Source organism: Vigna umbellata, chromosome 8 (genome assembly GCF_029865625.1).
Source record: "Vigna umbellata cultivar VRB3 chromosome 8, Vumbellata_1.0, whole genome shotgun sequence".
NCBI classification, from domain to species: domain Eukaryota; kingdom Viridiplantae; phylum Streptophyta; class Magnoliopsida; order Fabales; family Fabaceae; genus Vigna; species Vigna umbellata.
The window spans coordinates 29,647,723-29,674,698 of NC_142172.1; the positions used below are offsets into that span (position 1 = coordinate 29,647,723).

The 26,976-nt window shown below is 37.5% G+C and overlaps 1 protein-coding gene and 1 long non-coding RNA gene across 2 annotated transcripts; one reads left to right on the forward strand and one right to left on the reverse strand.

Moving 5' to 3' along the window:
* The first annotated feature begins 388 nt into the window (after nt 1–388).
* LOC148194424 (uncharacterized) lies at nt 389–1,919 on the forward strand. The gene is made up of 2 exons (XR_015781498.1): nt 389–496; nt 1,574–1,919. It is a non-coding gene; the product is annotated as an uncharacterized LOC148194424 (long non-coding RNA).
* Nucleotides 927–25,941, reverse strand: LOC148194425 (uncharacterized). The gene is made up of 18 exons (XM_088096049.1): nt 25,702–25,941; nt 24,963–25,187; nt 24,781–24,876; nt 23,957–24,009; nt 23,713–23,809; nt 22,419–22,492; nt 13,001–13,112; nt 12,744–12,857; nt 9,419–9,495; nt 9,078–9,144; nt 3,744–3,809; nt 3,387–3,494; nt 2,677–2,807; nt 2,447–2,513; nt 2,300–2,364; nt 2,134–2,227; nt 1,891–1,961; nt 927–1,779 (listed from the first exon to the last, which is right to left on the reverse strand). Exons 1-18 carry the CDS (start codon nt 25,846–25,848, stop codon nt 1,458–1,460), a joined length of 1,986 nt encoding a protein of 661 aa, XP_087952175.1. The 5' UTR covers nt 25,849–25,941; the 3' UTR covers nt 927–1,457.
* Between the last annotated feature and the right edge of the window lie 1,035 nt (nt 25,942–26,976).

The window sequence follows — 26,976 nt, forward strand, 5'->3', positions numbered from 1 at the left end:
TATGAAATTGAATTTGACTTAAAATCCATTTATGATATCGTAGCCAAAACACTGGTATCCTCATAGGAATCAATATCTTTTTTTTATTCAATATTTCTGATGAAGATTGTTTCACCCCATGTAAGAATTTATCAATTAATAAAGAGAGTTAAGGCATTTGTAAAAGCATAACACGAGGAAGGTAAATATAGCAAGTGCAGTTTATAGCAAATTTAAGGGAAGGAAAAAGAAAAGGCTGCTGGTTTCAGACTCTTTTCTTTAGTCATCACTAAAGGACTAGAAAAATGTCAGTGCCACATCACGTGCTTCTTATGAAACTACGTTCACATGATCACTTTTCCAGAACGATCCTTTTATTTTAAAGGTCATTGGGTAATTGTGAGAGAAATAATGGGCCACACACATAGCAAGAATGGCAGTAGCCGGATTGAGTGGAGAGTGTCATTGCAGAGATAAAGGCTCCTTCCTCCTTTCTTCCTTTCTTCCACACTTCCAGGTGAGCCCAAATGGTATCAACCTTATCTTTTTCCTTTTACTTTAAATCAATTAAAAGGTCATTTTACTTTTCATAATTGGCTTTCATGATGACCCAGAAATGCATGCAAGTTATTCGTTTGAAGGGTAAGTAAACAATAGTACTACTACCACTTATGTCCGCTGGAAGGAGGAAAAGGAAAGGAAAGAAATTTTAGTACCATTCTACCACAACAAATGTCCCCTACACTTTGAATCAACAATCATTTATCTCAAAACAGAATCATATCAGTAAAAGAAATAGGGTCACGTAAACCCGTCAAATCAATTTTAAACACCATGAAAACCAATACAAAAGACATGCCTATTACAAGTACAGTAGTTCAATGTTTAGTGAATTACAGAAACTTTAATATATATATTTTATTCCATTTGGTTATATTACCGAACATTTAAATTAACTCACTGATTGGATTAACTGAGGAGAGGTTATTCAAGCTTACTAATGGTGTTGAATTTTAATCCTATTTAACGAGTTATATCCACCAAAAAAAGTTCTTAGGTTTTATTACAATTTAACGAGTTATATGAACCAGTGGACCAAGTAAATGAAGGTAATTGTAGCCGTATTTGTATTGTACATGACCCACAATCCTCAAAACCGACCAGGACTATGTACAAAACAGCTCGTCACTCTTGTCAGTTGTGTTATAAAAACGAATTTTCTCAGACAAAAATGTTACACAAACAAGGTTTATCTAAGAAAGTTACATGGTTGAATATATCTATGTACATTTCATAAACGATGAATATGATACAAATACAACTATTGGTGTACCAAAGCTGTTTCATTTACATCTGTTGAGTGAACTACTGTTATCTGAGTAGCGGTAAGCCAAAATCACAGCCTTCCCAAGACACAGCACAATGTTGCCTTTTCAATTACATTCTTTTTACAACATCAGTGGTTGATATTTTTTCATTCATCTCCTGGAGCGACGATCATTGTCAAGAGCATCAAACTCCCAGTCACTTATCTCTTCTGATGAGTCATCTTCACTTAATTTATCAAGTTCTATTTCTATTTGTGATCTTCCAGGCAGTGAGAAAGAGTGTCTCGTTCCATCTTGCCTGTGTTTTTTAGCCGAGGGAGGAGAAGGAGTTCTGGAGATTATTTGACTTGATGGTGTTTCTGACCTTTCGGTTGGAATCTCAAGTTCCAGTTTTGGCCTCTCAATAGATTCAAACTCCTCTTTTATTTTCTCAATATCATCAAACAGTTGTTTCACCTTGTCGCTGTCTTTTCTATATCAAAATTGTAAATGTAAATGGGAAGAAAAGCTTGTGTATGTATGTTAATATAAAAAAAGAAAAAGAAAAGAGGCCAGGGATGAAAGAGAGGAAGACACAAAATACCTGAAAATGCCTTCCTTTTGAATGTGAAACTGCTTGTTCATTGTGTCCACTACATTCAGAATGGCCAAAAACTAACAAGTAGAATAAGAAATAAGCATTTGTATAAGGCTACAAAATCTGGCACAACAGTTTGACTGAATTTAGCCTTATCATGTCATCTCCCAAATAAAGTTATCTTCTAAGTGAGGCCTGATAGATTTTCATTTCACATAATGATATAAATCAACATTGAAAGAAAAATACCTTGGATTCAATATCCAAGTATTCTTCTTCGAGCTTTTTCCTTGGCTTTGCTAATTTCAAACCTTCAATGTTTGCCATTGATGACATTGCTAACCTGATATAAAAGTCAATAGTTGGATGCATGGTTTTTAAACAATAGACAATTCAGAGAGGCAGGACACCATACCCTGGTTTGAATCTTAAACTCTCCACAAGTATTCTTATTTCAGTAACAGACGAATACAATTTTTCCTGACATATAGCAAGCCGGTGATCAGAAGATTAGAAAAATGCAATATGTGAAGATATTGATCAATCTAGGATGATTTGTTACCTTATAATAATGCAGAAGATGAACCACCAAATTCACAAAATGATAACCATATCTCTCCAGTTCAGCACTTATGTGCAATAAAAAAAAAAGACAATATGAATATTAGTAAATGAAAACATGAGAGGAACAACATGCCTAAAGCCATTTGCATAATAACTTTGAAATTTGTAATATGTCCACATTTATCTGATAATATTTATTTTCGTATGGGATTAAACTACAGGACATACTTGACCTGCTCATCCTTTCTCTTTGTGAGTGAAGTTTGGAAGACCCATGTGCTCTCTAGAAACTTGATCCATTTATCAACAACATTCGCTTCCACTGTATATGAAGTAATTGCTCGCAGCATCTCCTCTTCCTAATATCAGAAAACTTCATGACAATAATAAAAATAACAAGGTGCATTACATCATATTAATAATTTTAGGCTAAATTTTACTTTTAATCATTCATCATTTTTCTTTATATTCAATTTGGTCTCTTGTCTTTTAATAACAAAATTCGAGATGAACCCTATTGACATAAAAGAAACTGTTTTCAATTATGAGAAACTTACTTTACAGCAAGTACAAGTTGCTTCTCACATAGAAGCCTATTGACATAGCTAAGAGACTGTTGTCTCCATAACTTAACAAATCTCCTATACACTAATGAACCCCTTAAACTCAATGGGCTGAAAATTAGCTACAGATTCAACAACATTGAGTTTGCAGAAAAATAAACCTAGTAGAAGAAAGGGGTTTAGCAAGAGCATCAATTCATTATCTACAACAGAAATATAATAAACTTACCATGCAAAATTAATTACACACAATTATAAAAACATAATGTTTTTGCGGTGGTTTTGAATTGCTAATAAATTGATCGTAAACAAATGGATTAAATACCCAATTCAGTCTCAATAATACTTGTACCTAGGCATGAAATAAACTTGTACCTTTGATTTTAGAAGTAGAAGAATTTCATTGCTTGCTTCATCAAATTGCTCCCTTTCTTCTTTTGCGTTGTGGAAGCGTATACGTGCAAATGTCAACAAGTTGTTGACCTGCACTAATGTTTGAAGCTTATGTAAGGCTAACAAAGGATGGCATCTAAATATCCATGAAGATCATACCAAAGACTGAGGAAATTGATTGCTTATTTAATACAATCATGTATGCACATACACGGTAAACTTGATATGCTTATCATGTGTATGCATAAAAACAAAATAAAAAGGAAGTAATCTTGAATGCAATTAAATGTTCTTGAGCACCATAAGTCAAGTCCTCAAAGTGAGTAAGAAAAAATAGACCTTTTTCAGTTTTTCTTCAAGCTCGTCTTTCTCCCTCTCGAGTTCTTCAATCTCCAAGGATAATTCCTGAAAAATTGACATTGAAATATGACTTTCTTAATTTGTAGTTCGAACATTCTGAATTAAATTTATTTCAAAAAAAATAAATTTGTGCTGGGCAAGTCTAATGCAAACAACAACTATGTAATTCGTTAATAGAGATATTAAGCAATCGGTTTAGTTCGGTTTTTGGTTAAATAGTCACTCAAATCAATCATGAAAATCTAATCTGAAATGACTTAATTTGATTTTAATTTAATATAAAATTTGAATCAAACCAATGGGTCTATTGTTGAGAGTATTCAAGCATAAATGCGATTATGAGTCCAAGCCATATTTCATGTGTTCGTAAGTGTGGGATCATCTTCTCACGAAGCTTTTATCCCCTACTGATTTTCAATTTTTGGAAACCATACTAAATGAAATTAAGCATCTTACTGTTTCGCACCCAGCTTGAGTTTGCAGGAGGGAGTGTAAGTGAATAGTTCCTTTATTTTGTATTATGTTAGTTTGCTATAATTTGTAGACAACATAACTCTATGTGAATAATTCTCATTCGCGTCTTGTATATTATCCATGCAAACAACATTACAATATATAGACTCAAGTTTGGCTTTTCTTCTCCAAGCCTTACAAAATTGCTAATAGCAATGCAATAACCTCCTGCCCTATGCACTTTTAAAACATAGAAAACAACAAAATAACTACTGATAAAATTTACCATAATAGTAACTCTCACAATTAAGTTTACCTAACAAAACTTCCCGTAAACTTAAATGTTTTTCTTATCCTTCATCCCGACTTGTCATGTTCACTAACTCCTCCTTTCCTTCCTTTACTTGTTCTCCGATGAAGTGAAAACACACACCAATGTGCTTGCTTCTTTCAAAATTAAGTGGGTTCTTCGCTATCTCGGTGGCTGACTTGTTTTTTAATTTCTTGGTACCTGACTTGTTCTTTGATTTATTGGTAGTCGACTTGTTACTAATCGGGTTCGTGTCAATGGGTCGAGCTCCTTTTGAGAGATCAGACAATTTCCATGCCCACTTCTCATCAGTCTCCTCATCCATTACAAGTCGCTTCTTCTCATCTTGCACTTCCGATGCAGCTCTAAGATCCTTCTCGGCTTGCAATTGTTCATGCGATCTTGAAACTTATAAGAGTTCCATGCGCCACTTATGCAAAATCTACTTTCTTCTCTCTAAGCTTACCTGTAGAATTGCATTGCCTCTAACTTCATTTTCAATTCTTTGTTGCTAATCACCTTTTGCAATCTCTAACATTAGAATAACAAGTTTGTCTCCTCACATCTGATTGCTTTCACTCGTGTCAAGATACCACACCGAGTATCCCCTCCTACCCAGACACCCAACTAACTAATCCGAGTTGTCCAGGCACCCAACCAACTTACCTTGGTTGTCCAATTGCCCAACCGAACTATCCATGCTACTTGGATGTCTTGTCGAGTTGCTCAGTTGCTTGTGTTGGGTCTATTGAAGAGGGGGTTCACCGAGGAGATACAAACACCAATAGGGATGACAACGGGTCGGGTCGGGCACGGGTAGTGCCTACCCGCAACCCAACCCGCCGGATAAAATTGTACCCGCTACCCGACCCGCTACCCGACCCGCTACCCGTCGGGTACCCGTTTAAAAAATACCCGCAGGTATTTTAAAACCCGCGGATACCCGCAAAAAATAAAAAGGAAACATTTAATACATATTTAAAATAAAATTTAAATAAAATTACAAAATATATATATATATAATATAATATAAATTAAATTAAATATAAATTAAAATATAAATTTATTTTATTTTTAATTAATTTAATTAAAAAATATATAAATTATTTTTTTTTTAATTTTTCGCGGGTAACGGGTACCCGCGGGGCGGATAGTATACTACCCGTACTCGACCCGTCTAGAAGCGGGTATTAAAATACCCGCTACCCGTTACCCGCGGATAGTTACTATTCGTCGCGGATTTTACCTGCGGATACCCGTGTCCGTGGGTAAAATTGTCATCCCTAAACACCAATGACATATGAACCCAACCATATAAAGGATTGACATCACTCTCTACCCAAAACCTTAAGGCAATTGGTTAATGGGTCTTTCATCTTTATATAATGCTCTACTTTCTCATTTCTATCCAATGTGGGACTTGGACTCACACTTGGATTCCCAACAATCTCCCCCTCAAGGGTGAGTCCCTTCCACATAGGTACACTCCCCCTCCAGCGGAAGCATTCCCAACCAACCACAACCACGAGTAGCCCTTTCCAACCGCCGTTCATCTTAACGGAACTCGCTTACCTGAATACCCTTTTCCCGGAAGACTTTCAGTATAGGGACTATTATACTCGTCTGAGCCGGTCACCAAGACGAACCATCGGCTATGATACCACTGTTGGGTCTATCGAAGAGGGGGTTCACCGTGGAGATACAAACACCAATGACATCTAAACCTAACCATATAAGGGATTGACACCACTCTCTACCCAAAACCTTAAGGCAATGGGTTAATGGGTCTTTCATTTTTATATAGTTCTCTACTTTCTCATTTCTATCCAATGTGGGACTTGGACTCACACTTGGATTCCCAACAGCTTGCGATCAGCCTCGAAGCTATGTGTCATCATCAAAACGCCTCTTCCTATTAAACATCTTTTGTGAGAAAGTTGGTTGTCTATTCTCTTCCATTCTTAGATCGACAATTTTTAGCAAAATGTCTTACCTTCCAACAACGGTAACATTTGTCCAAGTAGCACTCCTTTGAATAATGACCATATTTTCCACACATAAATCACTCAACATTTGAGATTCTCGATCAAATTTCTCTCCATGGACCTCGTCCTCAGATTGCTCTTTCTCTTCATCTTGACCAGGACCCCTACCTCCAAAGCCATTTCTTTTACCTCCTCGATTTCGTCATGTATTCTGAACTTTCACATTTGAAATTGACGCCTTCATTTGGAGTACTTGATCAAGTGACTCCGCTTTCTTCTTCTTTCGATGCTCATCTGCCTCAAGAGACCCGACAAGCTCTTCATCTGAAAGCTCTAATAGGTCCTTTGAATCCTTAATCGCGTACACCATGTTCTAAAATTCGTCAATTAGCGACCTCAAGATCTTTTTCACAACTCGGCTAGTGGGTAGCAAATCTCCATTTCTACTGAGTTGGTTCACCATAGTTTCAACCCGAGTGATGTACTCAAATACTCCTTTTGTCTCCTTCATTTTCATACTTTCCAACTCAACTCTGAGTGTTTGAAGTCATATCTCCTTCACTCGGTCATCTCCCTTATACACACGTTCAACTGGGCATAACCAATTCATGGTGTTGGTTGGTTATTCATGACCATTTTCCACCACCTCTCAATTATCTTGGGAGCCAAGAAGAGCCTTTATTTGTAGACTCCAATTATCATAGTTGACAGTTTTTGTTAACTTAGGCAAGAACATATTTTTTGCTAGATTGACCATCTCACTCTTTTCCAAACACTCTCAAGCTCTTATAACAATTTGTATACAACAAGTCTCTATTTGAATAATTTTGATTTACGTCTTGTACATTATCCATGCAAACAACATTACAATAAATAGACTCAAGTTTAACTTTTCATCTCTAAGCCTAACAAACTACTAATTAAAACAATGACACACTAATTGCTAATAGCACCACAATAACCTCCTTACTTTTGCACTTTTAAAACATACAAAACAACAAAATAACTACTCATAAAATCTACCATAAACAATAACTCTCAGAGTTTAGCCATCATAACTGTCTTTTATTGTTTTCTATTTGACAGTGACAACTATCAATGTGAAGTTGTTTGTTAATAGGTATTGGGTGTTGTTAGTCAGTTGTCCTAATTGTTTTCATCAATTAGATGAGCTTATGTTGTCTACATATATTTCACCGTTAAAACTAATATACATAGAGAAGAAATCAAAGATGTGAGAACTATTACCTCCACCTTTCCCTTCCCTCCCAAAAAAACAATTTCATTTTTCTTTTGTTGATAAAACCTTAAAAGGAGGGCATGACACCATCACCTATCAGAATTTATTATGACACTCACATATAGCCTCTAAATGAAATTCCAACATAAATTGAATTCAAGAATTATTTGGTAGCACTATTACCTAGATGATCTTGTTGTATTTCTGCTAGGCCACTGTTAGGTTACTTTATGCAAATAACCTAATCTATACTCTCTTCTCACCTCAACACTCGATTAACACAAGATAAATGTATGTATAAGTATTTTATTAATTCTGTAGAGTATGAAAATTACAAGTGTAATCTCCCCCCAAGGAAGCCTATCTCCCTCCACTGGCAAATATGCCTAGTCTTTACCCAAAAGAAATAACCTCATGAACAAAAATAAAAGAAGACTATTTATAGTGTCGCCTTCCCGCGCCCTATCCTTTCTGATAACCCAATCTGCTTCTACTAATAACCGTTCGGTACTAGTGTATATATATCGTTCGGCCTTCGAGCCCATCCTCCCTTTTATTAACCGTTCGGTATTAGTTTAATCGTACCACTCCGCCTCTACTTCCCTCCTCCCTTCTGGATATCATTCGGTCTATACTTCCCCGTGTCCATACCGTTCAGCTTCTCCTCTCATGAATCGTCCGGCCTCACTTCGCCCTTCCTTACCGTTCGGTATTAGGTTACTTCCCTCTTTTATTCCTAACAGCCACCTTCCAGGGTTTTGGTTGGCATAATATGGAGATGATGGATTGGATTATGGTCTTTTCAGGATATTTTCAAGTATAAACATGAAGCTCCTTTCGTGTGTGGTATTTCTTCTTTCCTTATTTGGACTCCTCTTAAGTATGGGACAAGGTTTCCATTCTTAATATCAAGACATATTTCCACATGTTCTTCTTTATTAAATTCAATAATTTGGTCAATTACAGTTGTATCCTTAGTGTGCAAAATAAGAGTGGGTAATGGTTCAAGCAAAACTTGATTTTATTAACAGGAATATTTCGGAGGATCAAATAGAGATTCAATCCTATTCTGACAGTGTCAAAAGGTTTGTTTAAGTAAACTTCTCCTAAGCTAAAATTAGTTTATCCATAAGCCAATTGTTGAAGTTCTCTCATTAGGGAGTTGATTTTAAGGAATGCATAAACTAATGTCCGTTTATGGAGAATGTATTTCATTTTTTACTCTTTATTTTCCTCATCTAAAAGTGCTTATGAAAAAGCTTACCCAAACAGATACTATATCTACATGAAGATAAAACTATTGCTTGCTATTGACGAGAATGTACCTTTTCAACTAGGCTAACCTCGTCAGATTTAGCTGCACGAAAATGAAGTGCTTCTTCTTTTTGAGATCTGGTTGAGAACAAAATATGAAATAAAATATAAGAGAAAAGAAATCCGTTAAGGCTAACATTTGTCATCTGTTTGGTATTAATTATCAACTAGCCAAACAGCTGAAAGCATGCATGAGTATCAGCGTGTTATACAGTTAGAAGAGGCATATCTATGAAAAAGAGATGAAAGTATGCCAGTACCATTACATGATACTCGGCAAAGATGCAAGTGTATGTGCAAGTACAAAACATAAAAAGAAAGAAACTTCTTTTCATAATAACTGTTTCAGGACCTGTTTTCTGTGATGCGATTCTCAGCTTTTTTGGTAGAATTTGCAAGAGACTCTGATAAAACTTTCAATTTGTCAACCTGCAAATGATACAATCATACATCATCAACAGAAAAAACGTGTCACACGGAAATGCAGGAAACTAAGCATCACTTCATTGGAAATATAAAGACTCTGCTTACTTGCAGAAGCTGTTGAGTATTAATGATGAACAATACAATACATAATGGAGAAAACATTAATGTCTTCTGATACGGCCATACTACAAAGTTGATGATAAAACTCATTATAAGTGGAGGAAAGGGAGGTACAATGCCAATGCACCCAATCAGAACTAAGAAATAATCACATCATTCTGTAAAAGGAGTAGGGTGTGACTCATGTGAGTTTGTTCAGTCTTTGACAAGGTATCTCGCAGGTTTAGGTGTTAGATAAATGCCAAGTGGCTACATTGAACCATGATTACAAGATTGAGATCCCTAACATTGTAGGTGAAGGTTTCCTAGGGTCAAAATTTAATATTATCAACAACCTGAAGGTTTACGTTAGAAGAAAAGGGCATAAATAAAACATAGAAGTTAGGAGTAATGAGAGAAGAGGTTAAGGTTGTTAGGAGGGGTTATTAGTTGTGGTTAGGCGGTTATAACGCCTTAGGATGTTTGTCTTTTAAGGGGGGAGCGTGTCTGGGATGGACATGTTTTGAGTTTGTCTTTGAACAAGTTTGTTCCTGTGTAAAGGGAATTCCTTCCTCTCAATGTTGTTGAAAACACATTCTTGCTTTGCTTTCGTGTGGGTTTTGTGTCCATTTCTTAATCTGATGGAGAATCTAGGTTTCTTGACACCAAGAAACCTAACAATTTGGTCTGACCTGCCGGATCAAGAAGATGGAAAGGCATGGACGGTAGAATGAGTACAGTGGAGAGAATTTTGAATGAACAGGGACGAGCGATTGAAGAGATGAGGGAGGAATCCAGAACCAACTTCCAAAGGCTCAATGACATGATGAGGATGTGTTGCGAAAAATCAAGAACATGGAAAGAGGGTTAGAAGGAAATTGAGGGTATGTAAACGGAGACAGACTAGCAAGAAAGGAGGATACCGAAGAAGAATGGGAGGAAGAGAGGAAGGAGAATTAGAGGGGTTGGATGAAAAGAGTGTAACTTCCGAAGTTTGAAGGAGGGCACCCAGTAGGATGGATATCAAGGGCTGAAAAGTTCTTTGAAGTTTAGGAGGTCTCATCTCAAGAGAGAATCAGGTTGGCTTTCATTAGTATGGAAGGAGGAGCCAGTCATTTGTTCAGATTCTGGAGAAAGAAAACCAAGAATCCTTCTCGGGAGGAATTGACGGAAGCTCTGATTAGGAGGTTTGGAGGGAAGGATATATGTTCGGTTTTTGAAAAATTGGCAGCTATTAGGCAAAAAGGAGAAGTAGAGGAGTACATCCAGGAGTTTGAGATGATACTTGGCCAAACAACGGAATTGACGGAAGAACAATTGTTGGGTTATTTTTTTGCAGGGTTACATATTAATATTAGAAGTCAGATTAGGCCACATAATCCTAAGGATCTTTTGAGAGCAATGGAGATAGTCAAGGATGTGGAAGAAGTTTCAAGGGATGCTAAGTCTAGGGAGAGAACGACGAGCAAAAGTGGTTTCTATTCAGGTCATTATCAAGGCAGAGGAGGGGTTGTTTCCAAAGTGGAAACATTGAAAGGAACTAGGAGCAAACCCGGGAGAAAAGGGGTGGTATATCGGTGGGATCTAAGGTTGGAAGTACTACTTCGAGGGAGAACAGAACCAAGGGGGTGAGGAATTTACCATATCTAGAATACATCGTAAGAAGGGAAGAGAGAAGGTGTTTTCATTGTAGAGGACCATACAACCCAAGTCATAAATGCCCAGACAAGAATATCAAGGTGTTAATCATGGGTGATGATGAGGAGGAATGTGAACATGAGGAAGAGGAGCACAAGGAACAAATTCGGATGGAATTATCATTATTTTCTACAAGAGGATTGACCCAAACCACCACCATGAAGTTACATGGGTGGTTGAACGAGAGGAAGGTGTTGATTTTGATTGATAGTGGTGCCAACTACAATTTTATTTCAAACAAGTTCGTGGCTTAGTCGGGTTTGACAATAGACGAAACTCTTCCTTACAAGGTTTGCTTGGGAGATGGGCACCAAAAGACCACCAGTAGGTGTTATAGAGATATATCCTTACAGCTGGAGGGATTGAAGGTAAGAGAAAGGTTTTATCTGTTTGAACTAGGAGGGGTGGCCCTCGTTCTAGGATTAGCTTGGTTGGCTTCACTAGGAGAAGTCAGGATTAATTGGAGAAATTTGAATAGAGTTTCAACCAATAGGAGAGGGTGGTGAGAATAAAAGGGGGTCCCTCACTGATAAAAATGGTCGTTACACCTGAGGCCTTATTGAAAGAGACATAGATTGAATTGGTGACGTTGGTATGAAGTCTAGGGAGTGTTGAATTGGAGGGAAGGAAACATAGTGAGGAGCATGTAACATTGAAACAAATGTAGAGTTGGAAGAGATTTTGGGAGATTTTGAGGGAATTTTCAATGAACAAAAAGGGCTTCCACCGAACAAACATTTGAATCACCGAATTCCTATCAAAGTTGGCGTGGACCCAATAAACGTGAGGCCCTATAGGTATCCTCATCTATTGAAGACTGAAATTGAGAAACAGGTGGCAGAAATGTTGGGGACAGGAATAATCAGGCCAAGTAATAGTCCTTATTCTAGTTCAGTGATCTTAGTAAAGAAGAGAGATGGCAGTTGGAGATTCTATATTGATTATAGGGTCTTTAAAAAGACTACTATTCCGAACAAATTTCACATACTAGTCATAGAGGAGCTATTAATGAGTTACAAGGATCCAGTTTTTTTTTCCAAGGGTAATTTGAGGGTTGGGTATAGATCGGGGACTTGTTTTGAGTTTTTCTTTGAATAGGTTTGTTCCTGTGTAAAGGGAATTCCTTCCCTTGGATGTTGTTGAACATTTTCGGTGTTTCCAATTTAATAAAACACGTTCTTGCTTTGTTTTCATGTGGGTTTTGTGTCCGTTTCTTAATCTAATAGAGAATCTAGGTTTCCTGACACCGTTTCCTGACACCAAGAAACCTAACACAACCACTGTTGGATTTCAAAGGCCCTTGTATAATGAATAGAATGAAATTTTTTGCACAATACAATAACAATTTAAATGTTTTATATGTTCTTTTCAGTGAAGCTTGGAGAAACAATATTATAATCCTGGAGTAAGAGAAATTAACTAAAGAAAGACAACAAAAAATCACTGTGCAAGACCTTTTCAGCATGAAGTTGTGGAGAATCACCAGAGCTAAAGTATTTCTTTTTCAGTAAGAGTTCCTCCAACTTAGAACACATTTGAACAACTTGCACCATATCTTTATCAACCGCCTGAAATTAAACAAAACGTTTAATTGTCACTAATGTATAAATATACAAATAAATCCACAATCTTGAGTCTTTCAAAAGTTTCCCAAAATATCCTCATAAACCATATATGAAGCTCATTCATAGTTCAAGAAATAAGACCTCACCTCTATTTCTTTCACAGTTGTCTCTTTAGGTGAATTTACAAAATTTCCATTTTCGTTCCTTGCCTTCATATTCTCAATGTTTTCCTTTAACTTAAAGGCTTCAACTTCTATTCTGAGAAAAGAAAATGTATCACATACAATAGGAGAAAAGACTAATAGTACTCAAGCCATAAAAATGGTGTGAAACATTATAGATGAGGAAGAATACGCAGCATCAATGGATCTGGGTAAAATCTCTTGTAAACATGCAGCATTGTTGGTTGGAAGTTTCAGAATCCAATAATATATTCTAGATTTTTAATTAATTCCTTTAAATGCTTGATTTGATAATAGATAACAAAATATATTCAAGGAGCATTGGTTAATTTTTATGGCCGGTAAGCACATAAAGGCAAACAGTTATGCAAATAAAGGAAATCTTAAATGTCTTACTTAAACAGTGTATCTCAGAGACATTGACAAGTGTATACATCACAGTTAAAAATATTGTTAGCGTTTTAAAATAACAAGTGATGCTCCCATTCATCAAACATGAAATGAACAAATATTTATAAGAAAATGCTTTTGATGATCCTACATGCAAAGGTTATCAATGGTTGTAAGTATCGGTATGAAATGACACATTCATCACCAAAGTTTGCATAATACATGTCAAAGGATTAGAGACAAAATAGGTCCCGAATGATGCTACACTCTCAACCCTGCTAAGAAAAGAGATACCGAGAAGGAATATATGAATTTTGTGTCTTGTGTACCCATATGAATATACATATTGAAAAGTGAAATGGTATACAATTATGTGATATAATCCTTTTGTATTTCAATTGGCACATATGGGAACATATATACATATAGGATGGGAGCCTATATATAAAGAGTATCTACACTCTCCTTCAAGCCAAAGGATATAATATGCACCAAGCTAGTTATATACATAATAAATCCTAGGGTTCCACAATTGTTTAGTAAAGATATATACTAATTGGTCATTGGAATTAACAAACTGAGTGATAATGTCTCCAAATAAATATTTTCTCAAATGAAGGGGAATCTATCTCAATATATTTGGTCATCTTGTGAAAACTTGAATTTGAACCTATATAAAGAGCAACTTGGTTATAGCAAATGAGAGAAATTTGTGTAACTTTCCCAAATCTCAATTCTTTAAGAAACTATTTAAGCTAAATAAGCTTACAAGATGCAAAATCGCACTAAACTCTACTCCTACACTAGATTTGGCCACCACATTTTGCTTCTTGTTTCTCCAAGAGATCAAGTTATTGCCAATAAAGACACAATATCTATAAGTAGATCTCGTTTAAGTGAGTCTACCCAATCTACATTTAAATATCTCACAACTCAGTATGATTATTACATCTATAAAGAAAACCTTTTTTAGGGGTCCCTTTGATGTATTTTAGAATACAATGACTGCATTTCAATGTCTTGCACATGAAGAATTAAGAAACTAACTCAGCGTTTTTCAACCAATCTAGTGTATCTCTTAGGATATGAAAGTGGCTCCCCCGACTAATAGGATATAATGTGTATAACAGGAGGAGACAGATTAAGAAGTACTTCTGAGTTAGGTTGTTAGGGTGAGTGAGGTTTCCTTTATATAGTTGAGGGGTCCTGATATGAAGGGGACTTTTGGGATAATTTTGTAGATTGAGCTTTAGCTCTTTGTGAAGGGAAAACCCTTGGAGGAGAGAGTCCTCTCCTATTTTGTGTTCTTTTCAGTCTATACAATAAAGAATATTACTCTTCTTTCTCTTTCCAATTTTGGGTTCCTAATGCCGACTCAATAGAAGTTTAGCATTACGATCCATAAGTATGTCAATGGGATTCGAATTCAATGGCCCAATCTCCTCTAAAATATTTAGTGCACACTTCCTCTAGGAAATAATAAGTTCATTGTTAGATTGTGCTGCCTCTATCCCAAAGAAGTACCTAAGTTTATTGGAGATCTTTTTTTCTGAAAATGATGACAAAGGTGTTGTTTAATCTGTGAGATGCCATGGTGATCAAGGTGTTGTTTAATCTGTGAGATGCCATGGCAATCACACATGGAAGAACAATGTCATGAACATGCATTATTGAGTAGATACCTAACAATTGAATGAGAACAAAGCACAACTTCTCTTCAAGTCATATCAAATTGTTAAACTACTACACTGAATCTACTAAATTAGAAGACTCCCCTTGAGCAACAAACCCAAGTGGTTGCTCTACAAATATTTCCTCCTACAAATCACCATGTAGTAAGGCATTTTTAACATCCAGTGGGTACATGGACAATCCTTGAAGAGTAGCCATGGTTAAGAATAATCTAACAAAGGCCATCTTGGCAACCATAGGTACCATTTCACCAAAGTCTAACCAAAATATTTGAGTTGAACTTTTTTCTACCAAACTAGGTTTGAGTCAATTGTAGTGCCACCATGACAAACTTTGACTACAAAGACCCATAGAAACCAACAACTGACTTCCCTAGAGTTAAAGGAATGAGATCCCAATTACCATTGTTCTATAAAGCACACAGTTTACCAAGCATGACTTGTCTCCAACCAAAGTGGGTCAAAGTATCACCTACAACTTTAGAAATATTGATAGGTTCTTGTGATCAGGAACCTATGGAAAAACACTCGAGAACACACAAAGACAACTTCTCTGAATTATACAGCCTCCTTTTATTGAAAAGAATCAACAAGAATGTGTTACAACGTAACCCGAGAGCTTAACCTCCCTCCAAAGAACTACTAAGAGTTCCCGCGAAACAATAACACTCCAAAACTACTCTCCACCAACCACTAATCCCCCTTTTATATCACTCACTAACAGCACTAAGAGAAACTATTCCTAACTGCCTTGGCAGTTAGACTCTGTGACTTTACCCCTCCTCCTATATACAATTAACTCCCTAACATTACTCCCCTCTCCTCCAACAACCTTGTCCCCAAGGTTGAACTCCGGGTATTGCTCTTGTATAGTCACCTCATCTTCCCATGTGGCACTCTCTTGTCCCCCTTCTTGCCATTCTATCAAAACTTGGGGTATTTCCTCTGCTCCCAGTTGTCGAGTTCTCCTGTCCAGCACCCTGGCTGGTCTAAACATTGGTCCATCTGCGTGTAACTCAGCTGGAAGCTCTTTTTCCACTTTCCTCTCCCCCACAGCTTTCTTCAATTGGGAAACGTGGAATATGGGATGGATTCTGGCTGCCTCTGGTAATTGCAACCGAAACGCAACTTTCCCTATCTGCTGTAATACCTCAAAGGGTCCATAATACCTTGCCGATAGCTTCGGATGTAAGCGAGTTGGCATGGATGATTGTCTATGGGGTCTAATCTTTAAATAGACCCAATCGCCTATCTTAATGTCTGATTCTTTCCTTTTCTTATTTGCCTGATTACTCATCGCCTCTTGTGCTTGCCTTAAATGCATTTTAAGCTGTTTCAAAGCTTCATCCCTTGTCATCAAATCTTGAACCACCGACTCCACCCCTGTCTCCCCAGGAATAAACCGACTCAAAGCTGGAGGTGCTCTTCCATAAACTATTTCAAAAGGGGAACACCTGGCTGCACTTTGATAACTGGTATTATACCAGTACTCAGCCCAAGGAAGCATCAACTTCCAACTCCTCGGCTGCTCTGAGCAAAAACACCTCAAATACCCCTCCAAAATTCTGTTCACCACTTCAGTCTGGCCATCCGACTCAGGATGGTATGCGGTGCTCATACTAAGCTGAGTACCCTGCATCCTGAAGAGCTCTTTCCAAAATATACTTAAAAACAGGGGGTCTCTATCACTGACTACTGACATAGGGATCCCATGTAACCTCACTATTTCTTGAACGAACTTCTCTGCAACCGTGCGAGCCGAATAAGGATGTTTCAAAGCAATAAAGTGGCTATACTTACTCAGCCTGTCAACTACCACCAGTATTGCGTCAGACCCGTGTGACTTGGGTAGCTTAACTATGAAATCAAGGCTTATTTCTTCCCAAATGGCTTGTGGGATCGGTAATGGCTGCAAAAGACCCTGAGGAGAGGCAGCCAGGTACTTGTGCTGTTGACAAATTACGCACCCCGCGACAAAATCAGTCACCGTTCTCTTCATTCCTGGCCAATATAGTGATTGGGCAATTTTCCGGTAAGTACGAAACACACCCGAATGGCCTCCTGTACTCGTCACATGAAACTCCGCTAGAAGCTTGGGAATCCAACTCGATTTAGCTGATAACACCAATCGTCCTTTATAGTGAAGGCGATCATTCTCCATCGTGTATGCTTCATGGCTCGTTGGGTCCCCTTTGAGATCATCCATAATCTTTCGCAGCATGTCATCTTCTTCTACTTCTTTTAAAACCTCTTGAAAGTCATGCCAATAGGGCCTGGAAAGTGCCCGTAGTTCTCCCTCCTCTGTACCCCTTTCTTCTTTACGAGACAAGGCATCTGCTACCTTGTTGGAACTTCCTAATTTATAAACTATCTCGAAATCATACCCCATCAATTTGGCTATCCAATTCTGCTGGCTATGCGTCGTTATTCTTTGCTCCAACAGATATTTGAGGCTGCGCTGATCCGTATAAACCACAAACCTCCTCCTCAATAGATAGGGTCTCCAATGCTGGATGGCCATAACCAACGCCATTAACTCCTTCTCATAAATTGACTTAGACCGAGACCCCTCAGACAATGCCCTGCTGAAGAAAGCAATGGGCTTCTTATGTTGCATCAATACAGCGCCCACTCCACTCCCAGACGCATCACACTCCACATGAAATTCCTGTGTAAAGTCGGGCAGTGTTAGCACCAGTGCCGTTGTCATTGCCCTCTTTAGAGATCCCATAGCTGCCCGGGCTTCCTCAGACCACTCAAACTTTCCCTTTTTCAACAACTCCGTGAGAGGTTTAGCTAGCTCCCCATACTTCGGCACAAACCTCCTATAATACCCCGTTAAGCCCAAAAACCCTCTCAATGCCTTCAAATTCTGGGGTTCTTCCCACTCCAGCATGGCCCTTATCTTATCCCGATCCATCTCCACTCCTTGCTCCGAAATCTGGTGCCCCAAATATTGAATCCTCCTTTTCCCAAACTCACATTTCTTTTGATTTGCTACCCACTCCTTCTCTTCCAGCAGCTGCAGTACCACTGTTAAGTGGTGGAGATGCTCTTCCCAGGATGGGCTGTACACCAATATGTCATCAAAAAAAACCAGTACCCATTTCCTCAAATAGGGTGCCATTAATCTGTTCATGGCACTTTGAAACGTTTCCGGGGCATTCATTAACCCGAAAGGCATCACCATAAATTCGAACAAGCCTTGGTGGGTTCTGAATGCAGTCTTGTGGATGTCCTCCTCTCTCATTCGTATCTGGTGGTAACCCACCTTCAAGTCCAGCTTAGAGAAATACCTAGCACCCTTGAGCTCATCCAATAGTTCTTCAATTACCGGAATAGGAAATTTATCCGGTATCGTAGCCTTGTTCAATGCCCGATAATCCACACAAAATCTCCAGCTTCCATCTTTCTTTTTCACTAAAATTACCGGGCTGGAAAACGGGCTTTGACTGGGTCGAATAATTCCAGCCCGAAGCATATCTGCAACCTGTTTCTCGAGCTCCTCTTTCACGAAGAAAGGATACCTGTAAGGCCTTACATTTATAGGATCCTTACCTTCCTTAAGCACTATTCGGTGCTGTGAATCACGTGAAGGAGGTAGTCCCTCTCTCTCCATAAACACCTTGCAGTGGGCCCGCAATACTTTTATGAGGTCTGTCTTCTGTTGCTCCGTCAAATCATCCTTCATGTCACCGTTTCCCCTGGCCTCCACTATGCACAGTTCCCACACCAAGAACCATGACTCAGCATCTGTGATTTTTGTAAGTGCACCTGGTTCCACCAGCTGTCTTGCCAAAGCTGGGTCACCGCAGATTTTCTTCTTCTCTCCATCCACCACATACTGCATAGACATCTCTTTCCAGTTAATAACCACCTCACCCAGTTTTGCCAACCATGCAATACCCAATATTAAATCCACTCCACCGAGATCAAACACATGCATGTCCTCCTCTACCTTCACATTTCCCAGCATCAATCCCACCTTTTCACATCGCCCCCTGGTCCACTTCTTACACCCGTCACCCAAACTCACCGCGTATGTGGCCGTTTCTGTTACCGGAAGCCTCAGTTCCTCCACCACCTTCCGGCTGATGAAATTATGGCTGGCTCCGCTATCGATCAAGACTACCACTCATTTTTCTCCTATCAGCCCGGTCAGTTTCATGGTTTTGGGAGGCGTTAGACCCTCCGCCGAGCAAGCCGAGAGCTCCATAGGTTTCGTCTCAAGGTCAGCGTTTTCCTCCAACTCGCCCTCCTCGTCCTCCGCCAAAAGCAGTACTCTCAAGCCCTTCTCCGCACACCGGTGACCCGGTGCGAACGGCCCTCCGCATCGGAAGCACCTCCCTTCTTCCCTCCTCTTCAGATACTCTGGATAAGGTAAGTTTCTGACCATTCGATTCTTATTTTCTCCTCCGGCCGAGCCATTGGCCCTCGCATTGGTGCTATTAGCCACCGTCGCACCTTCTCTCCTGGTCGTACCCGCTCCTTCTAACCCACCAGCCCTCGTCGCGATACTGCGATCTCCATCAGCCCTCACTATCGCCGTCGCAGTTCGATTACCCCCGTGGGTCATCTTGAGCCCGTTCCAACCTCCTCCGCATGCACGATTTATGGCGTCCTCCACGTCTCTCGCAACTCTGATTGCGACCATCAAATCAGGGGGATTCTGAATTCTAACCTGGCCTTTAATATCTTCACGTAACCCCGCCAGAAAGAAACCCAAAATCAGCTCCTCCGATAGGCCCTGGGTCTGACCTAGTAACATCTCAAAACTCCTTACAAACTCTTCCAGCGCTCCTTCTTGCCTCAAGGTGGCCATCTGTTCGTAAACCGTTCCCCGGAACCCACCACCGAATCGATTGATCAACCCATCCTTCAAACCCATCCACGTCCGATTTCTGGTTTTATCCCGCCAATACTTGAACCAATAACTCGCGCTTCCCTCCATACTAATGTAAGCGAGTTCGACCTTATCCTCCTCGGCTACCTTCTGAATGTCAAAAAATCTTTCAGCCCGATTAATCCAAATGTATGGGTCTCCGCCTTCGAATGATGGCAGTTCCACCTTCTTCCGCCAGTTGCCCGCGATTCCCCCAGTATCGGCCCTCCCTGGGTTCTCGTTCACCGAACTACTGCTCCCTTCAGAACCACCTCCTTGATGGTTCGAAACTCCCCCCATCATTCTCATCAATTGCTGCACGTCGCCTCTGATTGCAGCGGTCTCATCTTTGATTCCCTCAACCGTGATCTCCAAGTTATCTAACCTTCCCTCCGTCTCGCTCCCCATAGTTGGCTCCTCCCCTTTGTGATCCGGCAGGTCGGACCAAATGATAGGTTCTTGTGATCAGGAACCTATGGAAAAACACTCGAGAACACACAAAGACAACTTCTCTGAATTATACAGCCTCCTTTTATTGAAAAGAATCAACAAGAATGTGTTACAACGTAACCCGAGAGCTTAACCTCCCTCCAAAGAACTACTAAGAGTTCCCGCGAAACAATAACACTCCAAAACTACTCTCCACCAACCCACTAATCCCCCTTTTATATCACTCACTAACAGCACTAACAGAAACTATTCCTAACTGCCTTGGCAGTTAGACTCTGTGACTTTACCCCTCCTCCTATATACAATTAACTCCCTAACAAATATACACATAGGAAATGCAAGAGAGACAAGTGTAATAGGAGGGAGACAATCAATGATAACTCAAAGTGATGTAATGAGGGGAAGGATTTTCAGTAAAGTGTGTATCATTACAAAGGGAAATAGGAAGATCAAGCTCAAAAAGGCAAAACCAAAAGTGGCAGAGGAGGTGGTGTCGGAGTAGAGTCAATAGTTGTCCCAATAGGAAAGCGTGAATGTTGCCTACAATGATAAACTTGGAGAGAAGGTAGAGGTGGTGATTCTAGCAGCACACCAGTTATGTCCGTGGGTTCAAAGACAAGAGGATCGTAATGGGGCTTGGGAAGTCTTAAAAAGGAAGGAAATTGACACAAAGTAACAAGAAGACTCAAAAACGGTAACAACAACTAAAATCAAACAACTATAAAGGGAGCATGAGAAATGCATATATCCGTTTTTAGACTAAGGGTAGCCTAAGAAGAAACAATTATGAGACCAAACTGATAAACTAGATATTATCTGTGTTGCAAGTTAATCTTCTTTTGTTAATAAACTAGATGTTTCTATAGGTGGAGCACTAGTAGTGTCTAATTTCTTGGTTGGCATGCATTCTCTAGAGGATGTCGCTCACATTATCAATAGTTTGCAGGGTTTACAATGACTAGATTCATCTCATAGAAGTTCTAAGGTATTTCCTAATTCTTTGACATCTAAAGAAGCTCATTTTGGGGAGGGATTGAAATTAGCTTTCAAATTGGCTAATATGCTTGATGAGTGAGAAGATTCTAATAATAAATAGGATGATGAACCCATTTAAACTACAAGGAAAACCAATAGGGATAAACCAAGGAAAGTTAATACTAAATCCTTCGAAGCAAGGACTTCTACAAAGCACTAATGAGTTTTGCAGGTCTTTTTTTAAATGTGAGAGGGTTGACTTATAATAAATCTATTAATATGTTGTTTGTTCTAGGCATATGGAATTCAAGGTTTGGAATATTTTAAAGATAATCATAGGAAACAATATAAGTGGATTCCATCCATTTATTTTTTTTTTATATTTTTAGTTTTTTTTTTCATAATAGGCATTATTTGCCTATTTGTACACTGTAGTTTTATCATGGGTTTGGTGTGGTCCACCCATGTTTTTCTTTTCTTTTTCTTTTCATTTTTTTTAATAAAATCTTTATGTAATAACTGTAATGCCTAGCATGAACTTATTGGGAATAAAAGGTACAATAAAAAAAAAAACAATATTGGTATCTTATAGAGAGAAATATTTTGTAAGATATTTTCCTATATCATATATCTCTATATGATGTAATCAAATCATGTCTCCAACATGGTCAAATTATATATATCTAATACTCTCCCTCAAATTGCAGTATATATATTTTATATGAGACAATTTTGTTAAAAATGCCCGCACCTCAAGATCTCTTAAGAAACTTTGTATATGATTCAATAGGTTACTTGAGCTTATAAAGTAAATAGTTACAAAGCTATTAGGTATTTCTTGTAGGTGTCTTTCTCTTAATCAAAGTGACAAATAATCTTCTATATGTTTCATCTTTCCAAATCATACCTTTAATCATACATACATCCCTAATACATGAAACAAAACCTCAAATTCGAAAAAGCACCACAAAAGATATATATGCTTAGCAACAACCTCATAAGATCAGCATTTACTTTCAGCCCTGAAATTGCAGTTTGTACATATTGAAGCAACTCTTCTCGTTTGGTCTGTTAAAATATAAAGCAGATAGTGAAAGGTATATGGTAGCAAAGTAAGGCAAATAAATCCAATATAATTCTTCTAAATGTGTTTAAGTTCAATACTTTTAAAAAAGTCAATGGTTGTGGTTAGAGCTCAGATTTCACGCAATAAATCAAGATAAGTCAAAAGAAAACTTCAGGAAAAAAAAATTAACGAGATCTTTGCCGTTATTCTTATGAGGAAGAGACATAGTTAGGTCACATCATATGTTTTTTAGAAAAAAAAGATATGAATCTAAGAAAGGAAAGAAAGTGCAATATTTTACCAAAAGTCTGGTGTTTGAGAATATAGTTGCCATGTGACAGCGAATTACAAATATGAAGTGGCAAGGAATAAATCAAAGCATCTTGCTAGAATATATGAAAGTGTCATATTTTAGATAATCCTCTCAGGTTGCTTTCCCTATTTCTTCATTATATCTTAAGATTAGTTACCATATTTCCTTATCTTATCATGGTTGATTTCACTAATTAGCTAGGATTTAATTAGCATAAATAAGGGGTAGTCTTTAGGCTTTATGAACACAGCAACACATCAATAAATTGTAATACATCTCCACTAATATCGATTAGTGTTTCATTTCTTCTCACTCTACCTCCATATACCTAAAACTCCATAATTTCAATATATCTCAATAATTTGAGCCTTAAACCAATTAATAGATATAATGTTCAAGACAAAACCAATAAAAGCTTACTAAGTCACATTTGATATGAAGTATCAATAATAATGTGATCATCCATAAAAAGTCACAATATTAAATTTGTAGGTATATCTTATAAACTAGACTTTTCAAGTCTAATTTAACCACGCAAGCGTTAAGGTGAGGTTTGCACATATTTATATAATGTAATTTTCTTATATCTCCAACCAACAGGAGAACTCCTACATATCTCCTGAAACCAAGGATTGGGCGTCTCAAACATGGGACTACATATTTATGGATGGTTCAATGGAGACCTGATAACAAAGGATATGACAAGTCTAACAAATAGACGCTTATACTATATTAGAAAGTGGATTCTAAACCTAATTAAATGTCACAAAACCTACTTATAAAGTTAAGTTGATACCTACTTATATATTATAATTTGGCCATATTTTTAGTTTATATGGATCTTCAATCATCTATATCAACAATAAACAAATAAATTTATGAGAAAAAAACCAATTCTAAAATCATTACCAGAACTTCATCTTCATATCTAGAAAATGCTTTAGCCAAATCCTGTACACTGGATAACAAGGCATTATGTTCTTCCTTTCCTCCTTTAATACAAAGTCTGTACAAGTATAACCATTCCAAAACAGAAGTAGTTTTTTAAGCAGACTATTTCTATTATGCCAACAAACAACCATGTTCAACCAATATTTAATCTCAGATATATCAATTTAGAAAAGGAATTGTAGAGACAGTAAGTCAAAATTACCCATATATCTCTGACATTAGGGAAACTTCTTCCTCATTCGGTGCATCAATAATCTGAGTCACACAAAAGAGTTAACCTGCGGTTAAGTTCCATAAATCAGCAAATACAAAGCTCAACCTCTAATATAATATCAATAAAAATAGATCGTTTATACAACACTGTATCACAAATCCGAACACAATAAATTTTACTTTTCACAATAAAAACAAATAGCAGGTTGAAGACTATGATATGTTAGGAATCTCCCGCTCAATAGCATTAAATTAAAACTAAGTAATATACATTTTTATTTTCATCTGGGAAGCAGAATGTAATATAGGAAGAAGCAACATGGGTATTTAGGAAGCAAAACATGTTGAGAAGGCTACGGTTAGTGGGTTGGAACACATGGCAAGTGATCTTAATGATGCAGGAATCGGAAGGAGCATGAGTGCAAGAATAATGAATTCGCATTTGATGAAATTTGTGTGACAACAACTAATTATATAAGTTTTGGCTTTTATGGAGGAGGGGTGGATGTGACGATTCTGCTTCTCTCTCTTCTCTGTTACGTTCTGCTGCTTGGTGTTTTCTGATTATGGAAATACACAACGTCGTTTCTTATTCATACAAATCCTATACTCAGTTTATTGCAATTTGTTTATAACGTACAAGAAAGCTCTTAATTTGAGTGCAAATTCATACAAGTATACACTCTCAAACCAAGCCCATGGAACATGGAAATCCTCTAGAGAAAATTGAAAAATGCCGTAATCATCTAATAGATTAATACTAATCCAAAAACTTGTACTGTAGTAGTTATAGATTGCATTGCTTCAACTCACCATTGACAATGTTATGCCCTCAAGAGCAAGACTGGAAAGGAAGACATCCCGGAAATTTTTCAGTTCATGCACATCATCAGGGTCTACATAGTAAATCTGTCCATAGTTATATACTATGAGCATGAATTACCGAAAGGTAAATAATAAACAGAAACAATAGAAACAGTAAGGGTTTCACAAACCAAAGTAGGTTGCTGTGTAGGTGAATCCTTGAATTCATCATGAAGAAATTGATTGTCTGTATCTTTTTCATCCGTGTCAATGGAGTTAGCAGTAAGTCTCTCAACTTCTTTTAGGGCAACCAGCCACCTTCGTAGCAACTGAACTCTCTCTATCCCTCTACATGAAATAGAAACTTCTTCTAACCGTTTTACTGTGTGCCTGAAGCTTTGCATGTTCCGAGTCACCTTTTCATTAAAACGATTCATATTTTAGACACACATTTGAGAAAATGGAGAAACCTTAAATGCACTACTTTTGGTGATGTTTTTACTAATTGATGTTTTGTTTATATCATTTGCATAATCCATTGTACTTCAATTTCGATAGAAAAACACCAAACAAATAACACTTCAGGGGATTTATCTAAATTTTGCCTGGGGAAGAGCTTAACAGGCATGCACAGGCATGCACTATGAGCGAAAACTTTAGTCAACAAAAATCATCCTTAATTTAATTTTGACTCTTATGATAATATTATTGTACGAGTTAATACCATTTGTCATTGAGATGGCTGTGCATGGAATATTTATTCAGGAGATAAAGACCCCAAAAACAACAAAAACGACCCTTTTAAGGCCCAGCCCTGAGATTTCTTACACTGTAAGGTACCATAGCAAGGTGAAAACTTTCTGTCGAACCAAGAATTAAAAACCAAAAGGGCAAAGGAAGTTTGAAAGTTTCAGGAAAAGGGGTACTTACAATGCGGTCCTGAATAATTCTGGCGCCGCCGGCGACGGCGTTGCTTGCATGGAGCACGACGGAGTCGGTGTAGGTGCGAACGGCACGTCGGATATTGGTTGGGCCACCTTCCACCGCCTTGTTTACCGCCGATCTTACCCATGACATTCTTCTTCAGACTTCGCCAACTTTTTATTCTTCTTTACTTTTCTTAACGATATATATGAATAGGTATATGCTTGTAATGTATTGGTGCGTAGGTACCTGTGATTAAGGAAAATGAAAAAGGGAAAAGAAAATGCTTTCTGTGAGTTCTTGTTGTTTTATGATGAAGAAAAGAAAATGGAAGTTGAGGATGATAGTTATCGTGGCACGTGTGAAAATGATCCGATGATGAGGAGAGAAGAGGGAAGAGATGAAAGAAAGAAGAAGTCAGCTTTTGTTTGGGTGGCATGAATTTCGGAAGAAGTACTGTTTTTCCTAAATCCATTTTTGTTGTTTTTCTCATTTCTCTGCCTTCGAGTTTATTTATTCTATAACAGTAATTTAAAAAAATAAATAAAGTAATACTAATTGTAACATGTAAAAGGAAGTGATTTTTTTCTATGGATGTGCTCAAATAGAATTCAAAAAATAATTCACACTAATATGATTTAGTAATGACATAAGTAAAAATGACAAATTGTATTGTTACAAAAAATCAAAATTAAGTAGTATTTTAACAATTTGAATTTATATTGTACATATTAATTAGTTAGAAAACAAAGTTTCATGTACTAATGTATTCTATTGTAAGATTGATTTCAATTTCTTCTCGATGTTTTTAAATTCAATTAAGCTTCTTTTTTATTTTATTTTAATGTGACATGTTCTGTCAAATTATTCGTAACCATGTTAATTGCATAAGTGAAATGGGTGCCGCGATAGTGGTGTAATCGTTATTGTTAAGATAAATATTCATGATTGATTTTAAAACGAAAGAAAATATATTAATTTTAATTTTTAAAAATACTTTTGTTTGAAAATTATTTCATTTGGTCGGAAAATGAGAGTGATCATCGATAGGGATTCGTAATAAAGTGAATGAAATTTTGGTTGCGATTACCTATAATATTTAATTTCTTAAATTATTCTTTAATTATATTTTTTATTTTAATATTTAAAAAAAAATTGGTTCAAATCATCGGATAATCTTCGTATTTGTAAGGGAATCTCAAGTGGATCCTCTTTTTTGAATTGTCAAAATTTAGTTCATATACTTCTAAAATTGAACCAATTTTCCCCTGTCCATTAAGT